The sequence below is a fragment of the Oncorhynchus masou genome, chromosome 27 (genome assembly GCF_036934945.1).
Source record: "Oncorhynchus masou masou isolate Uvic2021 chromosome 27, UVic_Omas_1.1, whole genome shotgun sequence".
NCBI lineage: Eukaryota > Metazoa > Chordata > Actinopteri > Salmoniformes > Salmonidae > Oncorhynchus > Oncorhynchus masou.
This window is the reverse complement of record NC_088238.1, coordinates 46,893,692-46,918,766: the sequence shown is the minus strand read 5'-3', so window position 1 is coordinate 46,918,766 and position 25,075 is coordinate 46,893,692. Positions and strand designations below refer to the sequence as shown.

General features: G+C 40.5%; 1 protein-coding gene across 1 annotated transcript in view; it reads left to right on the top strand.

The window, feature by feature from the left end:
- The window catches only part of LOC135515515 (phospholipid-transporting ATPase ABCA1-like), a 257,293-nt gene that overhangs the window by 49,242 nt on the left and 182,976 nt on the right, over nucleotides 1-25,075 (top strand). Inside the window, exons 13-14 of the mRNA XM_064939137.1 lie at nucleotides 8,092-8,314; nucleotides 12,167-12,388. Coding sequence (XP_064795209.1) covers nucleotides 8,092-8,314; nucleotides 12,167-12,388 — 445 coding nt within the window. The remainder of the gene's footprint in view (nucleotides 1-8,091; nucleotides 8,315-12,166; nucleotides 12,389-25,075) is intronic.

Below are 25,075 nucleotides of genomic sequence, written 5' to 3'. Positions count from 1 at the left end.
CAACCATGAGATGAAGGCTGAGGATAAGAACTCGTGCTGCTCAGTCTTTATGGGCGAGATAAGACTTATAAAATGGCAGTTTGAAATCAGAGAATCTGTTTGTAACTCAATCCTGTTCCGTATCAATAGATGTATAACAATGCCAACTTGATAGTATTGAATCAGAACTTAATTACAATAACATGTACATTCGTTGGTATTGCACAGGACAGGTTCCCATGAGGCTTTTGAAATTAGTGTATACAAAACAGGCATAGGAAATGAGTATTGTGACTCCATGCAAACATGAAAATGTATTTATTTAACTAGGCAAGTCAGTTAAGAAAAAATTCTTATTTTCAATTATGGCCTAGGAACAGTGGGTTAACTGCCTGTTCAGGGGCAGAACGACCTTGTCAGCTCGGGGATTTGAACTCGCAACCTTTCGGTTACTAGTCCAACACTAACCACTAGGCTACCCTGCCACCCCGTATGTATTATCTGCAATACAAGTGACAGATCAACATAAATTTTTCCTTTATTTAACTATGCAAGTCAGTTAAGAACAATGATATTGCCCTTTTGTGCCTACATGTAAAAAAAAATGTTTTAAATAGAAGATACTTTGGATAAATGTCTGAGAATCACCACCATAATTTAGACTGCCGCTGCAAACATTTATCTCTGAAACATTCCCACTAATTTTGGGAAGATTTGACCACCACCTACCTAGTAAATTTGCTAGAAATATGGTGAGGACATATTGAACATAATTACTCAATTCTCTAAGGGCTTCTCTGCTCCCCATATCACTTGATTTACTAAAACCCCAAGTCTCTTGACTCTCCTTAAATTAGGTCATGGCTGCGATGTAACTCGAGCCCTGTAACATGCACCTAGTAGGACTTGTATTACTTAAGCACCCTCAAATCGATCAGCAATGTATTATTCAGGAGCATCTGGTGGTAAGGTTGTCAATGTCAAACGTGGTATGCATGACTGATCTACTCTAGAGTGACTAGTCTGTGACGAGTCGACAAGGAGTTAATGGTCACAGGCTGGACGCCATTAAAGGGTAATCTGGGATTGGTCCATCCATTTTTTACCACTTTGGTGTTGTTTCAATTCCAGATTGCCCCATTAAAGAAATGTTACGATAGAATCAGGACTATGTAATAAAATTATTACTATTCAATCTGATGCAACTGTTAGCTGAGGCAAGATTACATTGTATGAAATATTTTAGGTTTTTAAAACTTACTTAAGCTCGTAAGCAGACCTGAGAAAGTGATGACATTAATATTTTAATTCAAATTGGTGTCGTTGCATCTTGTGGATTACAAAGCTTCCTGTGAAAGTGATATATTCCACAAGAGAACAGGCAGTGACCTCAAAGACAGGCTCTCCCATTCAAGGCCTCGCATTACTGCATTTTCTCTCAGTCCCATTAGGTACAACAGCTGTCTCTACATTGGGAGGTAGAGGACATGGTACACCATAACTCATTTGGCCTTTAACAAATTTCAAAATCCATTTAACAAATCACTCACTCAAAAGTTTGCGGAGAAATTAGCCCAATGTAAATGCCCTGGAAATTTACTTTGATTAACTATTCATGTTCAATGGCTTGAAAGTGGGATATCGTTTTGCCTATTATGGCATAGTCCCTTTGTTCTGTCTGCCTAACAGTGATAAACTGCTGCTTCATTGGCGTTCTAAGGATTGTATTTATGGTCGGTAAGCATTATTGATATGTGAAATCTACACATTTTCAAATGCTCAGTTCATTTGATATATCTTCTTCACTGTCTAATAGAGAAACAGAAGCAATATTATATTGGTGGCGTACAATATATTGACATGGCATTTTGGTGACATTATGAAGCTTGTTTAATATCATCTTATTGTATTGTAACATCAAATGATCCATCATCCTGAGCATGACGGACGGTTCTAACTGGTTGGATAGAGCTGACGCTCAAGGTTTATGAAGGTTAGCCCAATGTAAAATATATAGCTGGACCTATAAACCCATTGGACCCTTGATTAAAAAACCCATAGAGTGTGTCTATTCTAATGGATCATCCATTGGGACAATGACATTTACCACATAGACAACTTATTTTCTCTCTCCTTCTTCTAAGGGGCAACGGTCAGTTCAACGGATGAAAAAGGAGGAGTGTTCAGACAAAAGTGTTATCCAAAACTGTGTTGAATTTATTAAAATGACAAAAAAAATGACATTTTAACTATATAATAATGGTTGCCAAGGCTCCCTGTTCAGTACATTATCATGCTTAGCTATGAAAGTAAGACGAGCTAAACAACGTGTGAAATACTAGAACATTAAATCAAGCTGATTTCTAGATACGCATGGATTTGAAGACAAAGGATGGGATTGCGCTAGAAGATTGATTTTGTTTTTGTTAATGGTGCAAAATGCCCCGTTCAACCCATCTCTGAAAGCCTGATTGTGAGAGTTCTGTCTTTACATAAGGAATGGGGCTTATACAACAGATTATCAATAAATAATGCATTAGCTCCCATCTGGCTGCATTGCCTTCCCTTATCAAAGCCTGGGCTTGTCGATATTCCCAGCTTCGCTGTTTCCTGACCTCTTCGATTGCCTCCCTTGCCTTCCCTTTGCACCCACCAGCTTCATCCAGAGTATTGGAAACATGCTTCCCATGTTCCTAGTGCTGCCGTTCATGTACACCGTCTGCATGACCATCAAGGGCCTCATCCTGGAGAAGGCTCAAGGAACTCATAATGGTACCTTTTGGGTTGCCTGCTTCACCAAGAACTTTGTCCTGCTCTTGGTCCCATGCACAATCATAAGTGTCATGGTTAAGGTCAGTCCTGAAAATATAGACAACAAAGAAGCAAGGTTTCAAATGTCAAAGCACAATATTACTTGGTTACTAAACTAAACTGGTGTGGGGTAACAGAGACCAGTTGTTAGCTAACGTTGATTGTCCTTGAGCTTTTATACAGTAAATTGATTTCTGATAGTTATAGTTAGTGTGTACAGTAATAAACTAGAAGATTACTTGGCAAATTAGAGAAACAATTTTTATTTTTTATCCTCTTTTCTCTCCAATTTTGTGGTATCCAATTGTAGTTACGATCTTGTCTCATCGCTACAACCCCCGTATGGGCTTGGGAGAGACGAAGGTCGAAAGCCATGCGTCCTCCGACACACAACCCAACCAAGCCGCACTGCTTCTTAACAGAGCACGCATCCAACCCGGAAGCCATGGACCTCCCGGTGGCGGCCGGCTGCGACAGAGCGCAAACCCAGAGTCTCTGGTGGCACAGCCCTAGACCACTGCGCCACCAGGGAGGCCCAAATTAGAGAAACTTTGCCTGAAGATTGAGCAACACACATCCATGTTGGTGTAAACGCATTACAGGAAATGTACACTACTGGTCAAAAGTTTTAGAACACCTACTCATTCAAGGGTTTTTCTTAATTTTTAAAATATATTTAGATTTGTTCAACACTTTTTTGGTAACTACATGATTCCATATGTGTATTTCATAGTGTTGATGTCTTCACTATTATTCTGCAATGTCGAAAAAAATGTCAAAATAAATGTCAAAATAAAGAAACCCTTGAATGAGTTATTTTGACCAATAGTGTATAGTAATGTATACATTTACAGAAGTACACATTACAGGAACAGAGCCGTTTAAATATATAATAACACAATATTGTTTAAAGAGAAGTACAGTGAAAACAAATACTACTTTAAAGAGGTGCACAATAGTTTTTTTATACTAGATCTTAAAGATACTTGATTTGTAAAGTGATTGTGTTTTGTTCTTTAGATCTCTTGCTCCTGTTAATTGCGGGACAACTAATACCAATAACAAATCGAATCAGGCATGACGTTGATTATCTCAATTTCCACTATCATGCTAATTTATTGAGCATGGCATTACAATTGTAATTTCCCTCCATTAAAATCAAGTTTGGATGTGTGTAAAACCTCCCATAGTCTGCTTTGTTTTAATATTATATGCCCATGGGGAGAAATTATGGTGCTTGTAAATGTATTTAAAACAAGTTTTTGTTTTGTTAAAATTTGATTAGAATGATTTGTTCTCTTTTTAGGCCTTATCAATAATGAATGTAATATTACTTATTGACAATGTTTGGCATGTCCATGCCCAGCCATAATGCAATTTACACTAATCTTAGCCTCTATATCAATGTGAATGCTATTGAAACCATGAAATTACTTATAGCAATGTGGACTGCAAATGGGTTCAAATTAACGTATTTAGCAAAGATATGTCCACATTTTGTTATTTTGTTTCTGTAAGCCATTTAACAAACTAACATTGGAATTGGAGTTGATTCCAAGCAATTCAATAAAATACGGTAAATACACAACTTGAAGAAACCACATATTTCGCCACGGAGCATGTTCTGATTCGCCAGTAAGAGGCCACGCCACCCACAGCTTTTTCCTTCATCAAAACCCAGGCTTTCGTGCTAACAACAGCAAGTGGGGCGATAATTGTGATTGTGAAAATAGCTAAATATTTCTGACACCCCTGAACCTATAGCGCTACTGACCTGCATTTAGGCTTAGATTTACCATTGCGTTAGGCTGTTGCTCAGTAGCTTAAATGTACTTTATGTCACTCTTCTGTGTCATCAAACTTGCCACGTGCAATTTAACAGCGTATCTGTTCAATTGATCCCCTGTCTGTGGACAAATGTGCGTCTAAGCTAAATTGAAGAATATTTATTCCAATGAGACGGGCATTTTGTTTGCTCATCATCACCACACATTTTTTTGCATCGTTATCTGCCTCTTAAAGGTATGGTGTCCTTTTCAGGCTCCTAATTCATATTCACGGTTACATGACAAAGAAAATGATTATTCTTAATTTAGATCAGCTAATCAATTTTTTGCAGTTTAATTGGAAAATTCTCATAGTAAATAAAACAGCTCTGGGCTAAATGTAATTTCGCCGTCACCCTAATGTGTTATCCAGCCAACAGCAATTTGTAACATTAATAACAATAAATTGAGTTAGTTGGGTGCCTTGGAGGAACAACTGGGCATGATGTGTATTCAAATCATAGAGCCCTATTCTAAATGTCATGGCCATTTGCAGCATGTTAGTTTAACAGGGAATTAGAAGGCAATTATTTGACTGCTGTGTCTGGATTAGGTGTGACTGCCATAAGATTTGTCATCCACACCTGAGTCCCGCTGTTCTTTTCCACTTGCCATTTCACTCCAGGCGGATGTCAAAACACTAATGTCCCTCCTATCTAGACTGATTAATTGGAGTTTATTAATATTGTTGGCCCAAACACTGTGGCCCTTTTCTGCTTCCCACTCAAGGCAACAGTAGAGTATAGGGGGCATGTTGATCACCACTAAAGTCATACAGTAAATCACGATTGGTGTATCTCTAATGGAAATACTGTATGACTTTAGTGGTGATCAACATGCCCCCTATACTCTAAATTTAATATGTCCTCATTATGTCCCCTCCCCATTTCACTGAGTCATTTTAGCATCTGTGAACAAAATTCACATTTTCTTTGAGTGTGGTTACCAAAGATAATAATAATAATATATCCCATTTAGCAGACGCTTTTGTCCAAAGCGACTTACAAGTCGGCTGGGGCCACTACTTTTACATATGGGTGGCCCCAGCGGGAATCGAACCCACGACACTTGGCGTTGCAAGCGCCATGCTCTACCGACTGAGCCACACAGGACCACATAGCACTTATCGTAAGAGTAGGGTGTCCTGGCTAAATTTCAAATCTGGCTCATACCATCTTTTGAACATCTTGGCCATGTTCTGTTATAATCTTCACCCGGCACAGGCAGGAAGAGGACTGGCCACCCCTCATAGGGTTCCACTAGGTTTCTTCCAAGGTTCCGGCCTTTCTAGGGAGTTTTCCTAGCCACCATGCTTCTACACCTGCATTGCTTGCTGTTTGGAGTTTTAGGTTGGGTTTCTGTGCAGCACTTTGTGACACCAGCTGATGTAAGAAGGGCTTTATAAATCAATTTGATTTATTGATCATGGCCACCTTATTATATTTTTTATTTAACCTTTATTTAACTTGGCAAGTCAGTTAAGAACAAATTATTATTTTCAATGATGGCCTAGGAACCGTGGGTTAACTGCCTGTTCAGGGGTAGAATGACAGATTTGTACCTTGCCAGCTCAGGGGTTTGAACTTGCAACCTTCCGGTTACTCGTCCAACACTCTAACCACTAGGCTACCCTGCCTCCCCAAGTGATAATGGTCACTTAACGGTCTGAACGTAGCAGACTTCTTGAATCTGCACAACCCGAGTCTTACGGGTCATTCCATACTACACAATTGTCTCCCCTGTAACTATTCCCAAGGTTGTTGATATTGTCGTGACGTGACTCTCATTAATGTGATGTAATTTATCGAATAATTACCTACTATGTTTAATTGTTACTAGATTAAATTAATAATGTAACAATTAACTCATTAGGATTTGGGGGCACCACGGGAGAAGTTGTTTAACGAGTTACCATCTCCAGAATTAAACTCAAGAATATATATAGTGATAACGGTCACTTATTAATCATTACCTCGTATCAGTCTCATTCTGAAGGTCGCAGACCTCTTGAATCTGCACAACCCGAGTCTTACTGATCGTTCCGTACTACACAAATGTATTTGATTATTTATTTACTAGAAAACTAAATGATAACATAAGATAGACACCCACACGGTATAGGTTATTGATTAGAAACTAAATACGATGAAAACAGGTCCCTAGCGGACTAACACAATATGACACTTGTTACAAAAGATGGAGAGTTAAAGAGAGAGAGAGAAAGCGAGAGAGAAAGAGAGACAGCACTTGTACACATTTGGGAACTACGCTCACAGTAATCCTAATACCTTGCCCCGAACTGCCGCCCTTTTGGGAAAGAAGTAATGCATCTATTTTTGTGTTGATGGTCTTCGTCGTGTATCTCTGTTGGACATAGGCCTTCGTGAAAGGGTTCGATTGGGCCTTCTCCTTCGGATGGGCCTTCTCCTTCATTCTCAGGTGTAAGGCTCTGATTGTCCACAAGAAGTCAAAATGTCCTTCTTAGTTGTCTGTGTTTACTTTCACTCGTTCTGGAAGAGTGGTCTTCCGAGGACAGCTAATCAGCTGTGTCAATGATCCCCAGAGCGGTGATGAGAGCAGTGTTGGTGACCATGATATGAAGAGAATAACCAGATGGTCCTACTTAAATTCACTTTCTTAGATACAGTACTTAGAACAGCTACTCAACCGTAGCATTGATTGTTAGAGGCTCCTTTGTCTTCTTCAACCTTGTGTTAATTTTCAGGGTCGTGACCAATCTAGACCCAGCTGCAGTGGTCTAGTCTGGTATGTTAATTCTTAACTCAATCTTTTATACCCTCGGCTATAAAGGAGCTTTTCCGTCATACTAACACGCTGTCTGAGCTCCTCGGGCGTGGCTAGTTACGAGGCAAGGTATAATCACTACTATGATCCTGTTAAATAACTAAAATCACAATCCTATCATCACAAAAATATTGTCTTCATCCTTGATATTTTTCCCAGTCGGATTATGAAATATATTGTCCCAGTGTTCATTGATGGATGTTGAAGTTTTGGGGCAGCAAAACCTTCCGTAAAAAAAGGATAGTTACTTCCCAATACTGAGGAGGAAGGGGTGAGAATCCCCTCATGCCTAATTTACGACAGAGTGTTAATGTGTCAAAACTGGCCCACCCCCCATTTCCTCTTTTATGGGTAAGAGGGTTTGGTAGTTGTCAGCTATTTACCAAGCTGATGTGAGGCCTTTGATTCTCACCCATGAGAGTCATGACAATGTAAATAAGAATGTGTTTTCAGTCAACTTACCTGGTAAAATAAGGGTTAAAAAACAAAGAATAAATAACTGGTGTCAAGGTAACAGAGTTACTTTGCAGAAAATGAATGAGATCAAAAAGTTGGAAATCCATATCTCAGGCCACTTGAATATGCCATATCAAGTAAATTTGCTGTAAATCTAATCGTATCTAACCCTCTGCCCCCACCTTCTTCCTCATCTGACTCCTCCCCCTATTAGGTTCCTCCGCTCGCTGGCACGCTCTCTGCCCCTGTACATGACCCTGGCCTGGATCTACTCGGTGGCAATGATCGTGAAGGGCATCGTTATGGAGAAGGAGGCGCGTCTGAAGGAGACAGTGAGGATGATGGGGCTGAGGAGCTCCACCTACTGGCTGAGCTGGGCCGTGTCCAGCATGCTGCCGCTGGCTGTCAGTGCTCTCCTCCTCACCCTCATCCTCAAGGTGATCCACCACTAATTCCAGACATTCACCAGTTCTTGGAAGGCTGTGGGCATCAACTGTGGGCTTAGGCTGTCAATGACTTGACGAGTGGAAAGTGATACTTGTATTGTAATAAGCATGTAATAAGCCTGTAATAAACTATAATTAGAAGTAATACCAAACAGCAGACCTGGGCCTAGTGTTGTAACATTTTAGATACATTTGGATGAGTCTATCAGCTTGCATACCACTGCTTGTAATAAAAAAAGTGTTTGTTCAATCAAAATGGTAGCGAGGAGGAGAGTTTAATCAAAGACTTGAGTTGCCCTGGAGCACAAACCTCCAAGACTGGGAAATTATTTCCTTGTAATGCTGATAAGGAGAGTTACGCCACTATAGGGGTTATATTACAAATAACCATAGACTACCGAATAAAGGCTCACTCCTACAGAAAAACAACAAAATGGCAGCTCCACCAATTGGATTGCTGTTGAGATCGTGCAGGGGTGTAAGCACTTGCATAGACAGATTTATGGATGCACGGACTGACCATCCTTTTCTCGTGTCTTTGGCTATGCCGGATAATGCTAATCATGTCAATGTAATTAACTAGAGAGTCGGGGCACCACAAAATAATATTTATAGAGCTGTTATCCTCCGAATAAACTCTTAAAGGCCTAGTAATATTTTACATCAATAGCAGTCAATATTAATCATCAGCTTAATTCAGTCTCATCTGAAAGTTGTAAATTCTTGGTTATCTTCACGAACCCTGGCTAACAAGTTGAATCAGCAATACAAAATTGGGTTTAATTATTTATTTACTAAATACCTAACTAATCACACAGAATTACAAGTACAAATAATGAATCATACCTTGATTACAAATTACGTCATAAAGGAAAACGTCCCTAGCGGGCGGAACAGATATGACAGCTGGTTACACAAAAGAAAAGGGCTGGGTTTGAGTGAAAGAGCGGGAAGACTGAGGGACAAAGGTAGAAGCTGTGCTATCGTAAATACAGTATCTTATGCATTCTAAATTACCGCCTATTTGGAAAAGGAAAATGCAATAAATATTTACTCTGAGCTGCGCTTCGGTAGGTTGGTTTAGATGGAAGGCCGTGTTGCCAAACCGAGTCCTTTGTCCTTTGAGGAATGTCTCTGGTTGTCAATTGAATACGTTGTAGTAACGTCGTTGTGTGATAGACGGGATACTCTGTCTGTTACTTCCTAACCCTCGTTTGCAGCTGCGGTTGCCAACTCAATGGCTAGGTATCCCTTCTGTAGTGAATAAGAGTTCAAAGTTCATACTATTCGCAACAAAAGCTCACGCTGATGTTGGCTTCGTTCTGTAGTTATTATCTGAACCATTCTGACATCAGACCGTCGTCCTCACATCCTCTGAACAGGAGGTTATATTGTCGTCAAGGCTTTATATAGGAAGGGAGAGGAGGGCGTGTTTGAAAAGTTTTATAACCCATGTCCCTTCACAGGGGCGGCCCACTGATTGAGCAGAGCCCTAACCTTATGAAAACCCAAATCTCTCATTTGGAAGCTAAAAGTACATTTCATCTCCTCACCAATAATTTTATATTCAAACATTTAAATTGATCAACAATTCAATGTGAACCCGATAACTCTGATGTGTAGACTTTCCACTGTAGAGATTATTTCATCTTATCATTGATGAGAATGTCTCAGATGACAACCGAACTGACATCATATTCATTAAGTACCACCGTATATGTTCAATTGGTCGGATTACCAGAATATAGTTAATTTCCCCCCCACCTTCCGATGTTCCCAGAATATCTATGTTAACCAAGGAGTTTGCAAATGTAACATCAGTAGGGTAGAGAGAGGAAAAAGGGGGGAAGAGGTATTTATGACTGTCATAAACCTACCCCCAGGCCAACGTCATGACACGTTACATCAACATGATGATAAATCATATTTTGATGCTGTGTTAGAAGTACAATAAGTGATACATTTTTAGGAGTAGTCTTGATAAGACGCTATCCACACCTGGTGAGTAACTCTGCCTACAGCTTGTCAAATCATTAATAATGAGTCATTTTAATCAAAAGCTTTATTTCTGTGCCGCTTTGTGCTGTCTTCACAAATAATAAGTTCATCACCACAATCAGTCGCAATCAATCTGCTTTTGTCTGTGAAGCTTGTTCATTTTAAGACAGCCTTCTCTTGCCCGAGCTGCTAGACGCAAGAAATGGTTATGCCTCGAACATCCATCGGCAATCAATACTTCCAAAGTGTTAACTTGAGTAGTTTAGCGGCTACCACTGGAATACTTAAAGAAATACATCCTTCCTTTCAGTAATCAAACATGTAAAATGTTTGTATTAGTGAAAGTAAATCCATGACAATGTAGGATTATTTTATAGGATATATTACTGTTTTCTAAATCATGGTTGTGTAGTTCTAAAAATATGGTGAATCAGTTGTTTGGAATTGTAATGGTAATTGATTATCTACCAAACAACTGCTTTGCTTTTTGTTGATTGGTCAGATGTTTGTTGATTGTTGGAACAGGAAGTAGTTTAGTTTACGCATGGCTGTAAATATGGTAAGTTTGTCATTAACCTCTAGCGTTTAGCAATCCCATATCTGGGAGCGTAATCATAGCCTCAAGCTCATTAGCATAACGCAACGTTAACTATTCATGAAAATTGCAAATTAAATGAAATAAATATATTGGCTCACAAGCCTAGCCTTTTGTTAACAACACTGTCATCTCAGATTTTCAAAATATGCTTGAACCATAGCTACACTAGCATTTGTGTAAGAGTATTGATAGCTAGCATAGCATTAAGCCTAGCATTCAGCAGGCAACATTTTCACAAAAACAAGAAAATCATTCAAATAAAATCATTTACCTTTGAAGAACTTTGGATGTTTTCAATGAGGAGACTCAGTTAGATAGAAAATGTTCAGTTTTTCCAAAAATATTATTTGTGTAGGAGAAATCGCTCCGTTTTGTTCATCGCGTTTGGCTAAGAAAAACCCTGAAAATTCAGTCATTACAACGCCAAACTTTTTTCCAAATTTACTCCATAATATCGACAGAAACATGGCAAACGTTGTTTAGAATGAATCCTCAAGGTGTTTTTCACATATCTATTCAATGATAAATCATTCGTGGCAGTTGCCTTTCTCCTCTGAACCTAATGGAAAAGTGGACGCAGCTGGAGATTGCGCAATAATTTCGACGGTGGACCCCAAGCGGACACCTGGTAAATGTAGTCTCTTATGGTCAATCTTCCAATGATATGCCTACAAATACGTCACAATGCTGCAGACACTTTGGCGAAACGACAGAAAGTGCAGGCTCATTCCTGGCGCATTCACAGCCATATAAGGAGACATTGGAACACAGTGCATTCAAAATCTGGGGCATTTCCTGTATGAAATTTCATCTTGGTTTTGCCTGTAGCATTAGTTCTGGGGCACTCGGACAATATCTTTGCAGTTTTGGAAACGTCAGAGTGTTTTCTTTCCAAAGCTGTCAATTATATGCATAGCTGAGCATCTTTTTGTGACAAAATATCTTGTTTAAAACGGGAACGTTTTTTATCCAAAAATTAAAAGAGTGCCCCCTATATCGAAGAAGTTAAACCTGCAAAATAGTAATCTGTATATATCCATTGTTTATCCGTAGTCATCTATCCACTATGTAAAGAATCCTCAAACTACAATAGCCTTGCTTTCACCTATCACTCATCACTTGCATAACTGTGATTAACTAATGAAAATGAGGAAGGAAGATGTATTTCGAACAAGGTCACAGTGTTGTATCTTCCCTCTTCTTTCTCCTTTTATTATCACTTTCATCCCGACCCTTTCCCGGTGCAGTATGGGAAGGTGCTGCAGTACAGCGACCCCTCTGTGATCTTCGTTTTCATGCTGGTCTTCTGCTTGGCCACCATCATGGAGTGTTTCTTTATCAGCGTGTTCTTCTCCAAGGCCAACCTGGCGGCGGCGTGCGGGGGCCTCATCTACTTCGTCCTCTACCTTCCGCACCTCCTCTGCTATGCCTGGAGGGACGTCTTGGGGTTCCAGGTCAAAATCGCTGTGGTGAGTGGACCTATGGAACTACTCTTGTGTACTGTTACTTCCACCACAAGTCGATAATGGACAGCAGAGACCCAGTGGCCAGGGTTTGAATTTGGAACTGTATTGAAGACTAAGTAAGTGATTTTGTAATGGTGTTGAAGAGAGAGGAAGGTTATACTTTGACCAAGAGAGTTGTGGGGTTCTACCTGCAAACATACAGTAAACACCATGCACATGGGAGACATGGTGTGCAGGCTTTTGTTCTTGCCAAGCTTAAATAGCACACCTGATGCAATAAACCAACTGATGATTTGATTAATTATGTTGTGAAAAAACAAAAGCTTGCACACCCTGTGGGTCTCTATAACCAATGTTACTAAAACACACACACAAGCATGCACAGACACAGTACAGATGCTGGGATAATTTCCAACCACTGTGCGATCCCCATGATCTGAACTATAGATCGTTGCCCTGACACGCAAGTATCTTTTGGATTGTATTCCTACTGGTACACAGCAATCTTTACGTCATACCACAGATTCTCAATTGGATTGAGGTCTGGGCTTTGACTAGGCCATTCCAAGACATTTAAATGTTTCCCCTTAATAAACCACTCAAGTGTTGCTTTAGCAGTATGCTTAGGCTCATTGTCCTGCTGGAAGGCGAACCTCCGTCTCTGTCTCAAAACTCTGGAAGACTGAAACAGGTTTCCCTCAAAAATTTCCCTGTATTTAGCGCCATCCATCATTCAGACTAAAATGTTACTTTTTGGCCATCAAGGAAAACACTATGTCTGGTGCAAACCCATCCACACTTAAATTCTGACCAGTTTCCCAGTCTCTGCTGATGAAAAACATCCCCACAGCATGATGCTGTCACCACTATGCTTCACTGTGGGGAAGATGTTCTCGGGGTGATGCAAGGTGTTAGGTTTGCGCCAGACATAGTGTTTTCCTTGATGGCCAAAAAGCTACATTTTAGTCTCATCTGACCAGAGTACCTTCTTCCATATGTTTGGGGAGTCTCACATGCCTTTTGGCAAACACGTGTTTGCTTATTTTTTCCTTTAAGCAATGGCTTTTTTTCTGGCCACTCTTCCGTAAAGCCCAGCTCTGTGGAGTGTATGACTTAAAGTGGTCCTATGGACAGATACTCCAATCTCCAGGTTTGTTGTGGGGCCATATTCTTTCCATTTTTTAATCATCAATTTAATGGTGTTCCATGGGATGTTCAAAGTTTCTGATATTTTTTTATAACCCGACCCTGATCTGTACTTCTCCACAACTTTGTCCCTGACCTGTTTGGAGCTCTCATTGGTCCTCATGGTACCGCTTGCTTGGTGGTGCCCCTTGCTTAGATTGCACACAGGTACTGAGATTGCACACAGGTGGACTTTATATAACTACTTATTGTTTTCTGAAGGTAATTGGTTCCACCAAATCTTATTTAGGGGCTTCATAGCAAAGGGGGTGAAAACATATGCACGCATCACTTTTCTGTTTTTTATTTCTCTGAATACTTTTACCAGGCACTGTAATACCCATAAAATCTAGCTGGCAAACAGGGAAATGGTTCCAATCGTTTTTTAAATTTACCAATAGGGGATTTGAGAAACACTTAAAATGAGGGCTGCGTTTTGTGTATGCTTACCCTGGCATGATGTTTTGATAACCGTGTATATCTCTCTAGGACAAGGGGACTTTTAGCAATATATTCACCTGTATTTACCCCGCCAAAATGAAATGCTAATTATGCCATGATGATCTTGACGAGATTGCTGAATTTAGGCAAAGGTAATAATATCTGGATTAACTATCTAATATTAGCTAAATGTAGTAATTAAAACATTTGCAAAATTTCTTTAAATAGACAATTCTGTGAACTGTCTTGTGCAAGTTTTTTAAATTGACACAATACCTGTTAGCAAAGGTGTCAGCTAGAGATGACGTGCAGGAGCTTGCAGGGATTTGTAGTCTTGCATGATGTCTACTTTGATTCCAATAAACCGTTTTGAATCTGAGAGTAAATTGAGCCAAATATATTGATAAAAGTAACTTTTTACGACAGATTTACATGGTTATCAAAACATCACACCAGGGTAAGCTTACACGAAACAACCCTTATTTTAAGTGTTTATAAAATCCCCCATTGGAAAATGAATGGTGGAAAAACGATTGGAACTTTTTCCCTGTTTGACCGCTAGGTTTTATGGGTATATGACACCTCCACAGTGGTGCTCTATTAATGATATTCCTATGTGCCTTGTAACCATTCTTCTCTCAACCTTTTAACTCTGCCAATGTATCACCAGAACTATATTGTTAACTTCAATAACCCCCTGTTGTTATTGTATTTGCCATTTGATCCAATTATTTATTGATCTCTCCCAACTTTCCCCATTAAGTTTGTGTGTTTTGGCGTGTACTCCATTGCCCTTAGCCCTTACAGTATACAAAATCAATTTGCGATACTTTTTTCTGTGATCTGAAAGTTGGAGATTTCCTCTGACAACAATAATAATAACATTGAGTCATGTTGTTTCATTTCCTATATGTTGCAGTTATTGAGCTTTTAAGGTTTAGTTCACACGGTGATATTACTTTTCATTTTCTGACTGCTCTCTGCCAGAAGTAGGGGAGACCGGGGTTGGTTGTTACATGTTTTACTCTTGTGTGTTATTTCTCAGCACCAGTAAATCTCACAAGACTCCTTTCAACGTTAATAGAAAGACCAAGGTCTTGGGTTGAAAAAGGGACCCTTTTTATCGTCATATCTTCTTCCACTCTGTGCTCCTGTGACAACCAGCCCCATCACAGGGTTGGTTGTGTCACACAGTATCAAATCAAGTGTATTTATATAGCCCTTCGTACATAAGCTGATATCTCAAAGTGCTGGTTGTCGCAATGTTTGCTGGCAGCTTATTCCTTTTGTAACAGGAAATTAAGCAATATAGCACACAGTCTTAGAAATAGCTTTTCTTTGATCGAACAATGTCTAAACTTTAGCATTTTATGCGTGTGTATGCATGTGTTTGCACATTCATATGTACACGTGTGGGTGTGGGACAGAAACATGTGTGTGAGAGAGGGAGGCAACAAACCCACATAGCACAGTTTAGACTTTGGACCGACGTCTCCACACTACATATTCCCAAAGGAGTTTGTGTTTACTGGGAAGGGAGGTCTCTATGGCAACAACAGCACAAAAGAGCTTGGGATTTATTGTATTCTGGCTCTGATCAATGTGGTTATAATGGAGTTGATAATGACAACCAACCCCACATTCCATGTGATAACCATCCCCAACCAACCCCCAATGCTAATTGCCTCCCAATTTTACTTACAACATGGCTTGACTTAACAAATCAGAAATAGGTTTGGGATGCAGCTCCCCATTTCCTCTATTCAACAAACCACATTTTTCATGTACACTCCCATAATTCAAACATTTAAAAAACATTTACCTCACCTCAATGTTTTGTATTGCTGACATGAATTGACCAGGTGGATGGGTAATTTTCAAAGAATTCACACATTTTAATCTTACAATTATTACACAGCACCCTCTAGATTGGGAGTGATAAGCAGAAGTGGGACCAAGTCACTATTATTTGAGTCACAAGCAAGTCTCAAGTCACAAAAGTCCAAGTCCCAAGTAGAATGGGTTGAGTCCAGTGGTGTAAGCAGGAATACGTTCATGGCATGGCCAGCAAAAATGTATACCTACACATAATAAACAAGAGGCCTATAATTAATTGACTATGAGACTGGAACATAATGTGCTGATATAATAGAAATAATCACAATAGGCTTGGCAACCTCTCACTGATAGTAGGCTAGCCTAGGCGACCAGGAGATAGTAGGCTATGCTAGGCTAGGCAGCCACAAATGTAACCATTTAATACTAGAAGAGCCGAGAGCTTCATATTGACTCAAAACGAATGTACTTTTTTGAATGACTTTGCCATTTTTAAAGTTATAAAGTTAGTCTAAAGACAAGATTAAATTGACAATAGTCTGAAGGGAGAGAATATTATCAATTGTTACATTGTATATGAAGAACAGCAGAGGCTGGAAATGATACAGAGGCAGGGATACAAAACTCAGTGACAAAAAGTGACTTTTGCAAATTCTCCTCCAGAGCCACCAGAGGGTGATCTGTTTTGAGATCTATATAGTATCAGAAATAGCAGATTATGTAGTTTCCAAATCACGTACACTGCCTTGCAAAAGTATTCACCCCATCTGTGTTTTTCCTGTAATTCTGTAATTTAAATTGATTTGTATTTGGATTTCATGTAATGGACATACACAAAATAGTGAAATTTAAAAAATTACTTGTTCCAAAAAAATTTAAACTAAAAAGTGGTGCGAGCATATGTATTCACCTCCTTTGCTATGAAGCCCCTAAATAAGATCTGGTGCAACCAATTACCTTCAGAAGTCACATAATTAATTAAAGTCCACCTGTGTGCAATCTAAGTGTCACATGATCTCAGTATATATACACACCTGTTCTGAAAGGCCCTAGAGTCTGCAACACCACAAAGCAAGGGGCACCATGAAGAGCAAGGAGCTCTCCAAACAGGTCAGGGACAAAGTTGTGGAGAAGTACAGATCAGGTTTGGGTTATAAAAAGTATCAGAAACTTTGAACATCCCACGGAGCACCATTAAATCCAGTATTAAAAAATTGAAAGAATATGGAGAGCGAGCGCCGCCCACCAAAACTCACGGATCAGGAAAGGAGGGCATTAATCAGAGGGCTTTACGGAATGGTGGCCAAAAAAATAAGCAAACACGTTTGGTGTTCACCTAAAGGCATGTGGGAGACTACCCAAACATATGGAAGAAGGTAATCTGGTCAGATGAGACAAAAATGTAGCATTTTGGCCATCAAGAAAAACACTATGTCTGGCACAAACCCAACACTTCTCATCACCCAGAGCACATCATACCCAAAGTGAACCATGGTGGTGGCAGCATCATGCTGTGGGGATGTTTTTCATCAGCAGGGACTGGAAAACTGGTCAGAATTTAAGGAATGATGGACGGCGCTAAATACAGTGAAATTCTTGAGGGAAACCTATTTCAGTCTTCCAGAGATTTGAGATTGTGACCTTTGAGTTTCACCTTCCAACAGGACAATGACCCTAAGCACACCGTTAAAGCTACACTCGAGTGGTTTAAGGGGAAACATTTAAATGTCTTGGAATGGCCAAGTCAAAGCCCAGACCTCAATCCAATTGAGAATCTGTGGTATGACTTAAAGATTTCTGTACACCAGCAGGAACCCATCCAACTTGAAGGAGCTGGAGCAGTTTTACAAAGTATTGACTTTGGGGGGTGAATTGTTATGCACGCTCAAGTTGTCTTATTTCGTGTTTGTTTCACAATTAAATATATTTTGTATTTAGTAGGCATGTTGTGTAAATCAAATGATACAACCCTCCCAAAAAAAATCTATTTTAATTCCAGGTTGTAAGAAAACAAAATAGGAAAAATGCCAAGGGGGTGAATACTTTTGGAAGGCACTATATCCTTGCCAAACAACTCTTAAAAATGATCCCTTGAGCTGTATTTATTTTTTGGGGGGAGAATTACTGCTATTACATGTGCTTCCCGCATGAACTCGCAACATTCAAAGCACAGTTACAGTGGGGCAAAAAAGTATTTAGTCAGCCACCAATTGTGCAAGTTCTCCCACTTAAAAAGATGAGAGAGGCCTGTAATTTTCATCATAGGTACACTTCAACTATGACAGACAAAATGAGAAAAAAAATCCAGAAAATCACATTGTAGGACATTTAATTAATTTATTTGCAAATTATGGTGGAAAACAAGTATTTGGTCAATAACAAAAGTTTATTTCAATACTTTGTTATATACCATTTGTTGGCAATGACAGAGGTCAAATGTTTTCTGTAAGTCTTCACAAGGTTTTCACACACTGTTGCTGGTATTTTGGCCCATTCCTCCATGCAGATCTCCTCTAGAGCAGTGATGTTTTGGGGCTGTTGCTGGGAAACACGGACTTTCAACTCCCTCCAAAGATTTTCTATGGGGTTGAGATCTGGAGACTGGCTAGGCCACTCCAGGACCTTGAAATGCTTCTTACGAAGCCACTCCTTCGTTGCCTGGGCGGTGTAGTTGGGATCATTGTCATGCTGAAAGACCCAGCCACGTTTCATCTTCAATGTCCTTGCTGATGGAAGGAGGTTTTCACTAAAAATCTCACAATACATGGCCACATTCATTCTTTCCTTTACACGGATCAGTCGTCCTGGTCCCTTTGCAGAAAAACAGCCCCTAAGCATGATGTTTCCACCCCCATGCTTCACAGGGGTATGGTGTTCTTTGGATGCAACTCAGCATTCTTTGTCCTCCAAACACAACAGGTTGAGTTTTTACCAAAAAGTTCAATTTTGGTTTCATCTGACCATATGACATTCTCCCAATCATCTTCTGGATCATCCAAATGCTCTCTAGCAAACTTCAGACGGGACTGGACATGTACTGGCTTAAGCAGCGGGACACGTCTGGCACTGCAGGATTTGAGTCCCTGGCGGCGTAGTGTGTTACTGATGGTAGGCTTTGTTACTTTGGTCCCAGCTCTCTGCAGGTCATTCACTAGGTCCCACCGTGTGGTTCTGGGATTTTTGCTCACCATTCTTGTGATCATTTAGACCCCACAGGGTGAGATCTTGCGTGGAGCCCCAGATCGAGGGAGATCAGTGGTCTTGTATTTCTTCCATTTCCTAATAATTGCTCCCACAGTTGATTTATTCAAACCAAGCTGCTTACCTATTACAGATTCAGTCTTCCCAGCCTGGTGCAGGTCTACAATTTTGTTTCTGGTGTCCTTTGACAGCTCTTTGGTCTTGACCATAGTGGAGTTTGGAGTGTGACTGTTTGAGGTTGTGCACAGGTGTCTTTTATACTGATAACAAGTTCCAACAGGTGCCATTAATACAGGTAACGAGTGGAGGACAGAGGAGCCTCTTAAAGAAGAAGTTACAGGTCTGTGAGAGCCAGAAATCTTGCTTGTTCGTAGGTGACCAAACACTTATTTTCCACCATAATTTGCAAATAAATTCATTAAAAAAATCCTACAATGTGATTTTCTGGATTTGTTTTCCTTATTTTGTCTGTCATAGTTGAAGTGTACCTATGATGAAAATTAAGGGCCTCTCTCATCTTTTTATGTGGGAGAACACAATTGGTGGCTGACTAAATACTTCTTTACCCCACTGTATATATTCAAACAAAATATATCCCATTCTGTTCTTTTGAAATACCTTTTCTTAATATATTTATTAAGGAATGAACATATTCCTTAAATGGGAATTTCACACGTGTTTTCATCGTGTCTGAAGAATTTCTAGGTCAGTGAGATGTTTCACACATACTGTAATTGCCCAGGAGCAAGGCAGGTCTGGGCTTTGGCTGCTGAATGATACACCCTATGACGGCTTCCTGTCTATTGATGGAGGGGGTGAGATCTGAAAATAAATGTAGTGCTGCTTTGTTGCATTTTCCAAAGGCTCGATGTGATACGTGGGCGGCAGGGTAGCCTAGTGGTTAGAGTGTTGGACTAGTAACCAGAAGGTTGCAAGTTCAAATCCCCGAGCTGACAAGGTACAAATCTGTTGTTCTGCCCCTGAACAGGCAGGTAACCCACTGTTCCTAGGCTGTCATTGAAAATAAGAATTTATTCTTAACTGACTTGCCTAGTTAAATAAAGGTAAAAAAAATACTGATCGCATTATACATTATTGTGCATTTAGATATAGTTGTCGTTGTTTGATAGAGCATGCAGTACATTATTGTGCATTTAGATATAGTTGTCGTTGTTTGATAGAGCCATTGGATGTCTTCAGCGATGTTCATATCAGCAGATTCATTGCTAAATATACAAGTTTGACACATGTTTCCAGTCTCTGAAAGACTACAACTCTGGGGTGGTGCGAACTCTGGCCCTGTTTCTCCCTCAAGGCAGACTTTTTTTAAAGGGAGGCGGATACTAAAAACATAATCCTTTGGGAAAAACTGAAAGAACTGCCCAGACCAGAATGGCGTGATTCAAAGATGGAGCATTGTTTTTAGCTACATGGTGACATTCAACCATATATTATTCAACTGGAATATAGCGAAGAGGATTCTAAACAAAGAGTTGGTTTTAGCTAGAAACTCAGCTACAGCACCAAGATGGCATATGACAAATATGGTGGCTCGCTAAGTTCGTTATTTTTCCTGCAAGCCACCTAGCTAGCTGCCTAACTTTAGTTGATCTACTGAGACCCAATTTATGTATTGCTGGCAATTATACTACAGTGTTACAGTATGGGGAAATCTAATTATTTTTCTGTTTGCTAACTTAGGTAGTTAGGTAGGTTGAGTTTGAGTTGAGTTTATTTTTATTTTTACAGGGACAGTGCACGTTAATCAACGTTTCAGTAAAAGTGCCGGAAGCTAGCTAAGTTAGCTAAACAATTACAGGTAGCCATATCTATGACTAAAAATAGAATAGGTTTTACAATCGGAGATCAATTGTATCTCGATTGTAAAATCTCTTCTCTTTTTATTTATTATCCCCTTTTCATGGTATCCAATTGGTAGTTACAGTCCTGTCCCATTGCTGCAACTCCCGTACAGACTCGGGAGAGGCAAAGGTCGACAGTAGTGTGTCCTTGTAAACATAACCCAGTCAAGCTGCACTGCTTCTTGACACAACGCTTGCCTCACCCAGAAGCCAGCCTCACCAATGTGTTGGAGGAAACATAGTACACCTGGCGACCATGTGAGCGTGCACTGTGCCCGGCATGCCACAGGAGTCACAAGTGCGTGATGGGACAGGAACATCCCTGTCGGCCAAACCCTCCCCTAACCCAGACGACACTGGGCAAATTGTGTGCCGCCCCATAGGCCTCCAGTGGCCCATGTGGCACACGTCTCTAGTGGACATCCATAGCCCATCCAACTACCATCCAACTACCCATCCAATTTTATTTTTATTTTTTGCTCCTTTGCACCCCAGTATCGTTACTTGCACACTCATCTTCTGCACATCTATCACCCCAGTGTTCAATTTGCCATACTGTAATAATTTTGCTACTATGGCCTATTTATTGCCTCACCCCCCTTATCCTACCTCATTTGCACACACTGTATATAGATTTTTCTATTGTATTATTGACAGTATGTTTGTTTATTCCATGTGTAACTCTGTGTTGTTGTTTGTGTCGCACTGCTTTGCTTTATCTTGGCCAAGTCACAGTTGTAAATGAGAATTTGTTCTCAACTAGCCTACCTGATTAAATAAAGGCGATGCAGTGCCTTAGATCACTGCACCACTCGGGAGGCCCTACCTCTTCTCTTTTTAGTCGTAGATATGGCTACTAAACAGCAAGCTGTAATGTTACAACCAGCCACCTAAAGCTAGGTTTACCAGCAAATGTTAGCACATGACTGGAATTGGCTAGCTAGTTAGCCTGGCACATGCTAAATTGTTATGTAACTTTTTGGCAAAAGTGTAACAACAGCAAGTGTAAATACTTCTACTAGCTTGCTATGTAACACAATTGGCATTGATATTGACATTGGTTATGATTATGACTGTGGATGCATTTCAAAATTTTATTATTGGCCATCCAGCATGTTAGCTGCTAGCTAAGTTTACTAACTAACAACGAGGAGAAACAAGAATACAACAATTTAACTGTTATAAACTGCCTCCCGAGTAGTGCTGTGTTCTAAGGCACTGCATCGCCGTGCTTTAGGCGTCAGGTGTCATAGCCGGCCGCGACCGGGACACCAATTTAGTGGTTTTTCTTTTGTACGTATAGCCTACAAATCAAATCAAATTGTATTTGTCACATGCATTGAATACAACGCGTGTAGACCTTACAGTGAAATGCTTACTTACAAGCCATTAACCAACAGTTCAAGAATGCAGTAAAATAAATATTTACTGAATAAACGAAAGTTTAAAAAAATTATATATCAAAAAAGTAACACAAGAAAATTACATAATAAGAATGAGGCTATATACAGGGGACACCAGTACCAAGTCAATGTGTGGGGGTACAGGTTAGTCGAGATAATTGGTAAAGTGACTATGCATAGATAATAAACAGCGAGTAGCAGTAGTGTAAAAACAAAGCAGGATGGCGGTAAATGTAAATAGTATGAGAGGAAATTTGATTAATTGTTCAGAAATCATATGGCTTGGAGGTAGAAGCTGTTAAGGAGCCTTTTGATCCTAGATTTGGCACTCCGGTACCGATTGCTGTGAGGCAGCAGAGAGAAGAATCTATGACTTGGGTGACTGGAGTCTTTGACAATTTTTTGGGCCTTCCTCTAACACCGCCTAGTATATAGGTCCTGGATGTCAGGAAGCTTGTCCCCCAGTGATGTATTGGGTGTATGCATTACCCTCTGTAGCACCTTTATGGACAGATGCCGAGCAGTTGCCATACCATACCACTCGCTCCACTTCAGCCCCTACAACGTTAATGGGGGCCTGTTCGGCCCTCCTTTTCCTATAGTCCATGAGCTCCTTTGTCTTGCTCACATTGAGCGAGAGGTTGTTGTCCTGGCATCACACTGCCAGGTCTCTGACCTCCTCCCTATAGGCTGTCTCATCGTTGTCAGTGATCAGGCCTTCCACTGTCGTCAGCCAACTTAATGATGGTGTTGGAGTCATGCTTGGCCACGCAGTCGTGGGTGAACAGGGAGTACAGGAGGGGACTAAGCACGCACCCATGAGGGGCCCCAGTGTTGAGGATTAGTGTGGCAGATGTGTTCTTGCCTACCCTTACCACCTGGGGGTGGCCCATCAGGAAGTCCAGGATCCAGTTGCAGAGGGAGATGCCCAGTCCCAGGGCCCTTAGCTTTGTGATGAGCTTTGTGGGCACTATGGTGCTGAATGCTGAGCTGTTGTCAATAAACATCATTTTCACATAGATGTTCCTTTTGTTCAGGAGGGAAAGGACCGTGTGGAGTGTGATTGAGATTGCGTCATCTGTGGATCTGCTGGGGCGGTATGCGAATTAGAGTGGGTCTAGGGTATCCGGGAGGATGCTATTGATGTGAGCCTTGAACAGCCTTTCAAAGCATTTCATGGCTACCGACGTGAGTGCTATGGGGCAGTAATCATTTAGGGAGGTTACCTTCGCTTTCCTGGGCACAAGGACTATGGTGATCTGTTTGAAACATGTGGTTATTACAGACTCGGTCAGGGAGAGGTTAAAAATGTAATTGAAGACACTTGCCAGTTGGTCCACGCATGCTTTGAGTACACATCCTGGTAATCGTCTGGAACAGCTGGTGCTCTCATGCATGCTTCAGTGTTGCTTTCCTCGAAGCGCTTATAGAAGTCATTTAGCTCGTATGGTAGGCTTGTGTCACTGGGCAGCCCGCGGCTGAGCTTCCCTTTGTAGCCCGTAATAGTTTGCAAGCCCTACCACATGCTCCTGCTCCTTGAAAGTGGCAGCTCTTCCTTTTAGCTCAGTGTGGATGTTGCCTGTAATCCATGACTTATGGTTTGGGTATGTACATACGGTCACTGTGGGGACTACACCATCGATGCACTTATTGATGAAGCCGGTGACTGATATCAAGTCCAATCTCAAGTCTGGAGTTCGACTCAAGTCCAAGACATGTGACTCATGTCCACACCACTGGTAATAAGCACTGTTACAACAAACCCCAGTCACCCCTACAAGCACTCACTCATACTGTGTAACTCAAGTCTTTATAATGCACATACTTGAGAAAGAGGATAACTGAGACCGAATAAACCCATGGGGAAGTTTTGTAATGAAAAGATAAATAGCATATACATGCTTTTATTGTAGCCTTTCTGAGTGACCTTTCTGCTCTGTGTAGGATCATTTGTCATGGAGCTGTCTGTTCTGCAGAGACAAAGACACAGCCGTTCGTAATCTTCATTGCCGCGGAGACACATCTTTCGAGACTTTAAAGTAGAACTGTGATTCCTTGTTTCTGAAAATTGAAATATTTAGCCGCGGCCTCAAAAAATAGCCTACTCTGGCACCTGTGTTTATCTTTTCACGCCGGTATACTCTATTTCCTTTAAACCCATTCAAACAAGTAATGCCAACTCAACGACACTGATCTTCTCTCTGAAAAGTGTTTTCAGGTTTTTTTATTATGTTCACTTTCAAGTTTTAATGTTTTGTGCACAATTACAGTGAAATGCCTTTCTTGTAAGCTCCAACCCAACAATGCAGTAATCAATATAACTGTACAGTAGCACTAAAATAACATAAGGGCGAACAAAAACAAGAAAAAACAAGAAAGTAAGAAGCTTTATACAGGGTCAGTTCCAGTGCAGTATTTACAATGTGCAGTCATACTGGAGTGATGGAGGTAGGCATGTATAGAGGTAATGTGACTAAGCATCAGGATATACGATAAACAGAGTAGCAGCAGCGTAAATTATGATTGTATGTGTGTGTGTAGAGTGACTATAAATGTGTGTGCATGTTATGTGTGTGTTGGAGTGTCAGTGTGCGTGAGTGTGTAGAGTCATGTGAGTGTGCGTAGAGAACGTGGAACAGTATAATACAAAGGTCACCTCAGATAGTTAATGTAGCCATTCTGTTGACTCTTTAGCTGTCTTATGGCTTGGGGATAGAAGCTGTTCAGGAGCCTGTTGGTGTCAGACTTGATGCACCAATACT